Source organism: Phascolarctos cinereus, unplaced genomic scaffold (assembly GCF_003287225.1).
Source record: "Phascolarctos cinereus isolate Bilbo 61053 unplaced genomic scaffold, phaCin_HiC Scaffold_726;HRSCAF=1367, whole genome shotgun sequence".
In the NCBI taxonomy this organism is placed as follows: domain Eukaryota; kingdom Metazoa; phylum Chordata; class Mammalia; order Diprotodontia; family Phascolarctidae; genus Phascolarctos; species Phascolarctos cinereus.
In genome coordinates this window covers 36,257,726-36,270,402 of record NW_027556098.1, presented here as the reverse complement: position 1 = coordinate 36,270,402, position 12,677 = coordinate 36,257,726, and the positions used below count along the sequence as shown (strand labels likewise).

General features: G+C 37.6%; 1 protein-coding gene across 8 annotated transcripts in view; it reads left to right on the top strand.

The window, feature by feature from the left end:
- Positions 1 to 12,677, top strand: part of CHST10 (carbohydrate sulfotransferase 10) — a 46,706-nt gene that overhangs the window by 20,307 nt on the left and 13,722 nt on the right. For all 8 annotated transcript variants that reach the window (XM_020992857.2, XM_020992860.2, XM_020992859.2 and 5 more), the window contains one exon: positions 6,433 to 6,524. In XM_020992857.2, the coding sequence (XP_020848516.1) occupies positions 6,433 to 6,524 (92 nt within the window). The remainder of the gene's footprint in view (positions 1 to 6,432; positions 6,525 to 12,677) is intronic.

Here is a 12,677-nt window from a genome sequence, read left to right as displayed (position 1 = left end):
AATCTTAGCCCCTTTCCCTCTTTTTGTCTCTCAAATGCCATTTGGACTTTGGACAAAGAGTTAAAAATCAAGACTTTCTTGATGTCAAAGCAGGTAGTGCAGTAGAAGTCACAGGATATAGAATCAGGGAACCTAGATTCAAATCTTTCCTGTGTCAATACCTGTGTCTAGTGTGACCTTAGACACTTTAGGTAACTTCCTCTACATAGGTGAACATATACACACACACACACACACACACACACACATACACATTGTAGGTGAGGTCCAATTTCCTTGGTTGTAAAATGAATAGATCACCTTTATCATCACTTTCAGATCTAAAGCTATGATCCTTTGAGCCTATTATCATTAATTATCACTATTTAATACTAATTAATGATCAATACAAGTGACTGGCCACATATGTGCCTTCAGGTAATAATCATTACAAAGGCAGGGAAGTCATTTCGAAGATGGAAATGGATCTTGGGGATGACATTCTGCTGCTTTGAGGGACAAGTTTGCTTTCTTCTCCTGAACATAGCCCTGACCTAAGAGTTCAGAACACTGGGTCCTATAATTTGTTTGTTATTCAGCCGTTTTTCAGTCATGTCCAATTCTGTGTGACCGCATTTGAGGTTTTCTTGGCAGGGACACTAGAGTGGTTTGCCATTTCCTTCTCCAGCTCATTTTACAGATGAGGAAACTGAGGCAAACAGGGATAAGTGACTTACCCAAGGGTCACACAGTGTCTGAAGCCAGATTTGAACTCAGGAAGATGAATCTTCCTGACTCCGGGCCCAGCATTCTGTCCACTGTGCCATTTAGCTGCCCAGGTATGAAGTCTACCACTTTCTTGCTTTTGGAAAAGTTTCTTAGGCCAGGCACATGCTGGCTCCAAATAGAAGTTTACAATTTGGAGAAATTAAATCAGAGCAAACAATGAAATATAATAGAAATAAAATCAAAGCGAATAATGAATAAGAATGAAAAATAATGAAAAAGAAAAACTTTCACTGCATAGAAATACTCAATAGAGAGATGTAAACAAGTATTTCAACAAGTATATACATGTATATCTCTCCAGGTTCCTACCCACAGGGATGCACACAGATTAATAACAACAGCCTGTATGGGAATAGTTTATTAAATCCAAAGAGCTACACCCTCTTGTTGATTCCAGTTTATGTAAAATTCCCTCCAAAATGGGTCATTGTGCATTTAAACTATTCCCTCTTTCTGGGTCTTCATGACTAAGAGCTACCCATACACATAAAGCACTTATAACTCTCAGTGCCCAAGGCTTGGATAGAAGGAATAACAGCTAAGGCAGGGTGTCAAGTGTTTCTTCATCTGTAAAATGGGAATAATAGCACTTTCCCTGCCTACCTCCCTAGGTTATTGAGAGGATCAAATGAGATCATGTATGTGAAAGCACTTTGAAGATCACAAAGTCCTCTGATTACTGTCATCTTCCAGCTGGAGGAAACTCTCCAGCGATGATGCTGAAATGATTCAGGATGAAAGGCATGAGGGGAACATAGGCAATGGCTTAGGAATGCTTTTAGGTTCAGCCTATAATGAAAATGATATATGACACAGGTGACAGCTCTGTGCTTTTTGTATAGCACTTTAAACCTCCTCCCTTTGATGACAGCTTCATAAAGTGTGATTAAGAACACCAAAGTCCCAGCCATCAGTGTCCCTCACAGACTGTGAGAGTGTGAAGAGTGATTGACAAATAGGTAATAGGCTTTTCCTTAGACTAAATAACCTCTCCTATGTAAGGTCAGTAAGAAGTTGAATTCTGATTGATGGTGCCACCCAACATGGTGCCACCATCTTACTTTCCCTTTCTTTCCTATATGCATGGAGGGGTGGCTGCATAGAAAGCAGCCTTCTGGGAGAGAGAAGAGGAGCCCTGAAGCCAAGGGCAAATGAGACATCTAAGGGTCACTGTTCTTACTGAGAAATACTTCAGCTTCATGTGCCTATTACACACACAGTTAGATGTCATGCAGAGTAGACTTAGCCAACACGGCCTTCAGGAGCACTTGAGAAAATGTGCAAAGTCAGTCCAGAATTGCTAATAAAGTTACAGCTAACTCACAAGTTTTTATTTGGTAATAAGGATATAGGCATCAGAGGTGATTGAAATTTACACATTACTAAGGCTAGTACAGGGCAGTTGAGGTGGGATGGGAATTAAGAAGACTCATCTTCCTGAGTTCAAATCTGGCCTCAGACACTTAATAGCTGTGTGACCATGGGCAAGTCATTTACCCTGTTTACCTCAGTTTCCTCATCTGTAAAATGACCTGGAGAAGGAAGTGGCAAAGCACTCCAGTATCTTTGCCAAGAAAACCTCAAATGGGGTCAGGAAGGGTCAGACATGACTGAAAAACAACTAAAAAGGACAAGCAGCCCTATATGCTCCAAAAGCATCACTGTTATAACACATTACAATCATTTACATCTATAATGGTACCCTTAAGTCATGAAAAAAAACGCTGAAATGGTACATTCTGTTTAAGATAGTGGAGAAGCATTTCATCTACATTTGAAAGTTAGCCATCAAAATATTTAAAATAGAAAGAAAAATGAGCTCCTTTTAAAGGTAAGTTCAAGTTAACTAGGAGTTTCATTTCAGCGTTATATCTCATGGGGTGAGATGCTGGGCAAACAAGGGATGACTATACTATGTCCATTTGGGGCTTTTAAAAGGATGGGTAGAAACAGAAGAGGGTTTGGTCCAGGGAAGTGGAATCAAGAATAATAAATGGATTGAAAATAAGTTCTCTAAGGAGAATATTCAAGGAGAATATTTTTAACCAGGTGGAGAAAATGCTGAGGGTGGGATGTAATGTCTTCAAATAAATGAAGCGTTATTTCATACATGCATGCGTGCATACACACATATACACACACACACATTTCTCCACAAAGGACTAAAGAAGAGGGTATGGGTTTAAATTAGAGTGTTTGGTGGTTAGATATAAAGAATGTCTTGACTATCCCAGGGATTAAGCCCTGGAATAGGCTCCCAATCACAGGGGAAACTGCACTACCTATTCCTGGATAGCTTTAAAAACAGGACAGACTTTCATCTGCCTTGGTTGGTGTAAGTCTTTACCTTCCTAGGAGTAGGGACTCAACCAGAAAGTTCTCATGGTCATTCCCATTTTTTTGGATTTTGTGAATGCCAATGCTGTGCATTTGGCAGTTGAATAAATTAATCACGGATGGGCTATTTGACGTAGAGAGAAAATAGGAAGTTTAATGGATATATGTGTGATGGGGCTTTAAATCATTTAATCACAGCTGTTATAGTTTATTTCTTTTATACCAGCAAATTTCCTCTTTCAGACTTAAAGCCTATTTTAAAACATTCTTAAATGGAAACACTTGGAGGAGAACCCTAAAATGTTGTGAAATCTGATATAATGAAATTTCATTTCTATAAAGCAGATGGAAAATCCTTGGTTTGAGTGCTTAGCAGTGTGCCAGTTGTAATTTCGCTTATAGTGACAGTCTGCTTCTTCTGGTTTTGTGCTGTGGGGGGAAAAAAACAAACAACTTTGCTACATAAATCTACTCTGTGAACATCTCTTTCTTTTTCACACACATATATATTTGATGACTTCCTGTGTTGCAGGAACCGATTAGAAAAGCAGATTTTTCCAAAGTTTGTCAATAAAATAAAGCAGATTTTTTTTTAGTTCAGGATTTCTTAACCAGGGATTCATGAACTTAAATGGGAGGAAGGGGGAGACTCACATCTTTCTTTTCACTAATCTCTGTCTAAAATTTAGCACTTCTTCCAATTATTTAAAAATATTATCAGGAGAATGGGTTTATAGGTTTGTCCTCAGCAATGGTTAGTGTACAGGGAAGTGGCAGTTGCAGAGTTCAGATGATCAGCTATTCATAGATTTAAAGATGGGAGAGAGACCTTAGGAATTCTCTAACCAACTCACTCATTTAAAGATGAGGTCATGAGAAGCGAAATGACTTGCAGAATTTCACACAGGTAGTAATAATAAATGGCAGAACTGAGATTCAAACCAGGGATGTCTGGTTTCAAAGCCAGTGCTCTTCCTATGACATAACATTAGACATTCATGACTTTGGAGAATGCTTCCAGTGAACCTCTCTATGAGTAAGAATAAGTAAATCTTATTTCTTAACAATCAAATAGAGGTCTTTATAAACCAGGGTTTTTTGTGAGTTGTTTTTTTTTTTACTTTGTTTTCTTTTCCAAATCTTGACTGTGTATTGAGGGCTCCTCGCAAGTGAATTGTATTCAAAGATCTAAGAGCAGTCTTTGAACTCTATCCCATAAGCTGAAGAAAAATTCAATCCCCATAAAACAACCACCAGATTGGTCGAAGTATATGGACATACAGTTTTCGAAAGAAGAAATACAAGCTATCAACAACACCATGGGGAAATATTTAGAATGACTAATGGTCAGAGAAATGCAACAGCCCACCAAGTTAGATGGTCTCTGAGGAGCTTCCAACTCTGAAATTCTGTGAGAGACTTAGTTTGGACACTTCTCGTGTCCGATGGCACTATTAGCCAAGAAAACTTGATTCCTGAACAGCTAGTAGATAGGAAATGAAGAAGGAAACCTCATTTCTAAATGGGACATAAGAAGGCAGACACACTGATTCACTGCTAGTGAAAATTTGAAATTTAATGAGAAAAGTTACTAAATTATGCATACACTCTGACCCAGTACAGTGCATCTGTATCCCCAAGAAGACTGACAGTAAGAGAGAGAGAGAACAAAAGACTCACATGTACAAAAATATTCATATGACCAAGAAAACAAGAACTAGGAACAAATATTTGCTCAACAATTGAAGAATGGCTTTAAAAAAAGCCTGATGTAGTGGAATACTAATGCTATTTAAAGAATGATGTATGAAGAATTCAAAGAAATGTAGGAAGATTATATAAGTTAAGTAGCATGAAAAAAAAGCAGAGCCAAAAGAAGATAATGACTTAGAACAGTTTGTATATGTGTGTGTGTGCATGTGCGCATTTTCACACGTATGTGTAAGATTCAAAGCATTCTGCAAGATGGCGGCTACTGAAACTTAAACCCAACATTGTTTACTTTTACCATCCTGGGGACACATTAGTTCAAAGCAAAAGGCATTTAACCAAGTAGTATAGTAAGGAAAATGACAAAATGTTTCCCATGCACACATGGGATATACCTTTGAAGAATATGTAGAGAATACAGGGAACCAAGAAATATCCATGGAGGGCACAGACACAGGAGAAGCAGGACCAGAAAATACATAAAAATAGTCCATTCCTGCAATATGCCCCTTCACACATATTTCCAGAGGCATATTCCAGGAATGCACAGAAGACACGTGGCCAGGGCAATTCATACCTTCAGCACTGCAGAACTGCCGGTGTGTTATGCTAGACATCATGTCTTTACTTGGCCTGCCATCTCTGCTGAGTTTTTCTATTAGTTTTAGGATTGCTCAGCTGCTTTATACTTTCATATTCTGAACTTAAGTTATTTAACTCCTTCAAGACCATCTGCTACCCTATTCTCTACTATAATCTACTGCCATTCTCTACTATATTGTATTAGGGTACAATGGCTAGAAAACCTCTTCCTGATGGTGACAGGCTGGTATTTTTTAGTATATAGCCAGGGCTATGAGCCACCTACTCCTCCCCATCTCTTCTTCCCCCCCCCCGGTTAAACTACCATCAAAGGTTAACAGAGGCCATAGATTCACTTTAATTCTATTCATTTGTCTATCTTTTTCTTTTGACACCAACTGTCTCTCCATGGTCCCAGGCAACTATTTGACGAGGTTAGGAAATTCCTTTTAACTTGTGTTAAATCCCTGGTTGTAAGTCTACATAGACAGTAGCTATGTGGGAACTTGGATAAATGATAGTCCCTTCACATCCTAAAATCTCCCTGATAGGTGCACAAATAAAGCTCTGGGCAAGAACAAGATTACATGAAGCAGATAGCACCACTGGCCTCCACCTCTGGTTCATATTTTTCCTTAACGGACATATGTGACAGGAATGGTCATGCTACATTTTGGCATAAACCTTGGCATTCTCCATGCATAAATGAAGTCAACAGCATACTTCCAAGTCAAATACAACGTTCAGTGTTAGTATCATCCTACTACAGCCAAAGGACATATTCTTGCTTTCTGCTAATCATCTGTTTTCAGAGAATTTACTTTTTTTAGGGAATTTATTAGGAAATGTCCATTGTATTGAAACAAAATGGATTTTTGTTTAAAGAACCACTAGAATCACTTATAGAACATCATTCTGGTTAGGCAATTATCTGCCATATTCACTCCCAGGTAATTTTTAGTAGATGTGTATAACTCCAGATTGAAATACTGATAAAATCATCATCTTAGCTTTTCATATTCCTTTGTCTTTTAGCGTATGGTGCCAAGCAAGAGTTCCCATTCCTGACAACTATACCAGAATTAGAAAAGTGGAGAGAAGAGAAACACTTGCCTAAAGAACTAAAGGTGAGTGTTGTCAAGGCAGAGAAATGGAATTTCTTTCAAAATTCATGAGAAATGATGAAAAATGCTATATACTTCCAGATAGAGAACTGATAAGACTCAGAAAACAGATTGAAGCATATTTTTTTCCTCTTTTCTTTTGGGTTTTACTTTTCCATAACATGGCTAATGTGGAAATATGTTTTACATATATATATATATATATATACTAAGTATATATTCTTGCCTTCTCAGTAGATAGGGGAGAGGGTGGAGGGAGGAAGAGAATTTGGAACTGAAAATAAAAGTACAATTGAATTTTTTTAAATTAAAACTTGTGAGAAAAACAAATAGGTTTCATAAAAGAAGACCAAAACAGCCTGGTCCATTTGGTTTAGTCAGCTTGCAAATGAGTCCCAGGTGGAAAAAGAAATTAAGGAAAGGGAGAAAGAAGTGTGCAGACTTCTTTGGTTTTGCCAGAATAGCATTTTTCACCACTTGTTTTAGGGGTCATGCTTTCATACAGCTGAAGTTATGGTAGGTGCAGAAATGCAAACAAAGATCCAAGTATACCAGAGAATCCTGCCTTGGCAGTATTGGTGGTATACAGTGACATTAGAAGTAAGTGGCATAGAAACAAGTAAGGTATGCTTATGGCATACAGAGTGCTGGGCCTGGAGTCAAGAAGACTTGAGTTCAAATATGACCTCAGACCCCAGTTATGTGATCCTGGGCAAGTCGTTTAATGTATTTGCCACAGTTTCCTCAACTGAAAATAGGGATAATAATAGCACCTACCTCCCAAGGTTGTTGTTGAATATCAAATGAGATGATAATTGTGCCTGGCAAATGGTAAGCACTCTGTAAATGTTTGCTATCTTCATTCATTCATTCATTCACTCATTCATTTATTTATTTATTATTTTGCCAAAGGTTAGAGTATATTAGGACTGCTTTTTCTTTCCTTTTACTTTCTGCTCATATGTTGGCAATTACATCTTAGTTTGTAAGTATTTGGGTTTCTCTTTTTTGGGTTCCAAACTTAAGGTTTCATTAGTGCTTAGCTTTAAGAGAAGACAAAGAACTTTTGCTTTTCAAAAGGACTGAACGACAACATAATGATTTTTTTTATGTGAAGGCCCAATCTCTTTCCCTCCTGTCTAGAGAATTCTTCATTTAAAGAAATCTGATTTATTTTAGAGGAACACAACTCATATAAATATCCTATACCTGGCATATTAAGAGGTGTGAGAGATTGTGTGTGTGTGTGTGTGTGTGTGTGTGTGTGTGTGTGTGTGTGTGTAAAACCACAGAGAAAACCCAAAGAAAACAAGGCTTAATCCATTAGAGATTTATGATGGAATTGCATCATGACATATTACCAATGTGATAATATCAGTGAAGGATACTAAAGTAATATGATGTGGTCCCTGCTTTTGTGGACCTTCTTGGGGAGAAAAGACTAACACACATGAGACAAAGAGAGAAGGATCATGTGTTAACTTGAGAGACCCAGAGTTTATCTGAGGGAGCCATCAACATAGGTTCATGTCAACAAAAAGAATCTCATGGAAGTGGGTAAACTTGAATTGGGCTTTGAATTAATGTTCCTCCCAATTCTTTTTAAGTTCTGATCAGGTGATCATGCTGCCTGAGTATAGTAATAAAATAAAGCAAACATATATAAACCATTTAGTGAGTATCAAGTACTATCCATGAATCAACCATTTTCTGTTAGCAATAAAAAATGAAGACGGAGCAAATGTAGACAAACTTTTACCATTATTAGGGGTTGTGGAAGAGTTCAACTATACTAACAATTCAGCCTCTCTATTTTTAAAGTATCTTTTTTCCCCATTATGTGGACTGGGTTCCTGGGGATTATGTGTTCCCTTCTATCATTACAGACTAAGATATAGACTGTAGTCTGGCTAGAATAGTTTAGGTTGCCAATTGTAACTTGAGAGGATTGGCAGTGTAGAATGCCTCCCACTTCTCAGACAATATGTGAGATATAGGTATGCAATGAAGCACGTATTGTCAGGCATGGCCAGTGTGTTGATTTGTATTGCTTAACTGTACTTTATTATAAGGAAGGATTCTATTGGATGGGAAGGAAGTCATTAGGAAGTGATTTTAATGTTTGTCCCTTTCTTAACCCATCAATAAAACATTTTTAAAGTAGTTTAGGTTGCATTTCTACCAGGAGACCATGAGAGGAGACACTCTGTAGTGTAAGTCTTCTCATCTTACAATTTACACACTAAACTATCCTAGTCAGACTATAATATAGTCTATAATGAATTTGTATGGGTCTCCTCAATCCTGTGCTTCTGATTTCTATGGATAACACAGGGGAAAATGCCCAGAGTCAACAGTGTAAATAATGCAAGTAGAGTCTAGGGAGAAAGAGGATACCTTGTGACACTAAGAGGCATCAGATTTTCAATTCTGCTGTCACAAGGGAATTGATAGCATTAAGCTTACAAAACTCTAGAGACATTCAGGTTGTGGCATTATAGTGCCAGTAAAACAAAGAAAAACCATATGTATTCAGAAAAGAGCAAGGAAAGTGAAGACTTTCAGTCAAGAAAGACTTGACAGGAATTATTTGACAGTTGTTTAGCTGAGTAATATGACCTGCGCTCATCACTTAAAGTATGTAAAGTCTTCTGCAGAAGCAACTAGTTCATAAGACTCAAAAAGGTAAAAAAGATGAGACAGTAAGAGATGAAGATAAGAGGGAAAGAATGAAGAGAGAAGCAGTTATCAGAGAATATTCTTAGATGAAAGGAGAGAACAAAGGAAAGTTTGTAGCACAAGTGAGTAGAGTCAGACTATAAGTCAAGTTAGCCTGGGTTCCATGTTCCACATCTGGTATACACTGGCTGTGTGACCTTGAAAAAATCACAGTCTTCCACTGTCCCAGGAACGCTTGCCAGACAGTCGTTGACTTTAAATTGCAGAACAATTGCAGATCTGCATTGGTAGAGGGAATTTCCTTACCTAGGAACTCTCATAGGTTTCCAAAGTGGGCAATACCCCCCCCCCAGAGGGGCACTGGAACTATCCAGGGGAGAGGTGGTAGCCTCAGGTGGAATTAGGATAAAGGGGTGGTGGAAGCATAAGAAAAGAAGAGAGGAGAAGAAAATTTTGAAAAACCATTCATACATGTTTCATATGTTTTGTAACAGAATTAAAGTTGTGCTGATTACATTATTTTTCAAATAAACACAAAAAGTGTGAGTCAAGTCTTCAGACAGGTCTTAACAAGCAACTGTTGGCAGGTGAGCGTGTGCAAGTGTGTTGAGCATTGTTGGAAAGTCCAGAATGGGAACCTGGGAACCTAACCATCCATTTATAAAATTGACACAAATTTTAAAAAAAAACTTTAAAGGGTTAAAGAAAGTAGATTTCCAAGGGGCACTGAGTAATTTTTTAAAAGGGATTGGTAGGCTAAATAAGTTTGGGAACCTCTGCTCTAGATGGATGAAATCATAAGTCCCACCCCACCTCCCAATCACTCAACCAAAAGAGTAGAAACCATTAAAGTTTGGTGAAAGACCAGGGAGTCCCCAACAAGTTGTGTTTCTGAGTTTATAAGTCAGTTATTTAGAATATGGAAGAAATTTTCACTAGAAACAATTTAATAAATGGATGGTTAGGTTACCAGGTTCCCACAGAAGGTTATTAACCATAATCTAGCTGTATATTTGTAATGAAAAATAATAGAAAACAATACTGCTCTAATAATAGTAATTAAAACAAAAATAAAATTGAATAAGAAACGTTTTTGTCTTGAGTGCCGGTGCTTAAGGAAAAGCAAGCTTAATTAGAAGATGAGAAAATAGAAAATTAAGTTTCAAAATGAGATTTCTGGTATTCTCAAAGACTTTGGAAGTTGATGGTACTGGTCTAATATCATTTCAAAGCTTAGAACTTTTTCAAAAGTTTTTTTTTTCAAAACTGGCATTAAAAGCTTATCATCCATGAATAGAGTTGTGGTTTGATTCATAATTAGAAGAGAAGGGGGAAAAGAGAACATGAAAGAGATTTATTTCCACAAAGAACTGAGCAGTATTGAAGAGGAAGAGGACTCTGTGTGTGTGTGTGTGTGTGTGTGCGCGCGCGCATGTGTGTGAGAGTGTGTGTTGTGTCTTTGTAAACCCAAATGCTCCCAAGAGATTATCTGAGGTGGAATTAACTGAGTTATGAGCTGAGAGAGACCAAAGGAAAGAAGGAAGCAGAGCATGTTTGGAATCTCCTCAAGTGGAAATAAAGAAGATTGTAGAGAAGTAATGTTGGGTCCGATGATTCCCCTTCTGGTACCCTTGGCCCAGTGCAGCCTAATTAGTTTATTGAGCAAGCAGGAGTAAACCTGACCGACCACCTGGAAGAGTTTATGTTCAGGAATCCAGTAAGCAAAGTGGGTGTGTGGGTATAGGTAGAGTATATGCACCTATCCACACACCCACACCCACCTTATTAAACAAGGTGGTGAATCGGAAAGGGCAGGGGCAGGTAAACTCTCTGACTTTTTCCTTCTCTAGGATCTCTAGTAATGTATGTCCCTATGTATGGGATAGGATATAAACCCATATGGAAGTTTGCCAAGTATATATAAATAGGATCAGGGACGATTTTATTGCATAAAGGCAAGTATAATGGGTATAGGTAGTATAATGGAGAAAGTGCTCGATTTGGAGTCAAGAAGGCAGGAGTTCAAGTCTTACATCAGCCACTTTGGGATCCTAGGCAAATTTCTTAACCTTTATTAGTCTTAGCTTCCTTATCTGTAAAATGCGGATAATGATAGCACCCACTTCTCTGGATTGTTGCAAGGATCAAATGAGATAATATGTCAAGTGCTTTGCTAACTTTCAAGTCCTATATAAGTACTAGCTATTGTTATATTATATATATCATATTATTATAATATATCATATTATATGATGACATGTGACATATTTTATAATATTAAAATAAAATAATTATAGATTAATGTTGTATCACACATCACATATTAATAGCACACCTCATATTGTCACATATTTAATTGTTATTTCATAGTGTTCTGATTGTATATTATGTGAGATGATAATATCATATTGTAATAACAATATAATATTGTTATTCTATAAGGACCTGCCCAATGAGGAAGCTTCTTATACCAATGCACCTTGGTTGTGTGTGTGTGTGTGTGTGTGTGTGTGTGTGTGTGTGTGTATGTGAATATGTGTTATGTATATCCATAAACATCCGTGTGTGTGTGTGTGTGTAGGGATTAAATAAGGGGGCCTTCAAAGAGTCATTAATTAGCCAGGATCTTCCCCTATAAGAAATATTTCAATACTGAAGAAATCAGTTAATTTGTTTCGGTGGGTTCTCCTTCTACTGCAACCCATCACAAATTCTACACACCTTTGTGAGTTTCTATGGCAAAAACAAAATAAATCATCTCTCAGTAGCCAACTTTCTTAGGGTGTTTGTCTCTGCTGGTTCTAGACTAATTAATACACATGCATTTGTGAGGTATTTACTTGGTGCTAATTGTTGTATTCAGTACCAGTGGATACAAAGATGAAATAGCCCTTGCCCTCCGGAAGTCTACATTCTCTCAACAAGTTTAAGCATTGCCAGACCCATAGTTGCAGTCTTGACAGCTTAGTACTTGCTAGAGTTTGTCCTTTGCTGTTTGAGCCTCCTGGGATCCACATTCAATGCCAGGATAAGGATAGAGATGTTACAGAAAAGCAAATAAATCAAACTGACATCCTTAATAGTTGTTTGGTATTCCTCTCCCTAGAATTCAGAGGCTCACAAACTTATTGGGCCTACTTCCACCTTTTCAATAAAAAATTACTGGGGGCAGCAAGGTGGCACAGTGGATAGAGCGCCAGCCCTGGATTCAGGAGGACCCGAGTTCACATGTGACCTTAGACACATAACACTTACTAGCTGTGTGACCCTGGGCCAGTCACTTAAAAAAATTACTCAGTGCCAACTCCCCAAGTCTACTTCCTTTAACCCTTTAACTTTTTTTAAAATTTGCATCATTTCAAAAATATAATTTTTTGTAAAAATAACATCTTAAATTTTTATAATTTTTTGTAAATGTGTGGGGTTTTTCCTGCATTGAAATTTTGATGATGCAATATTGGGTCATGTAACCATATA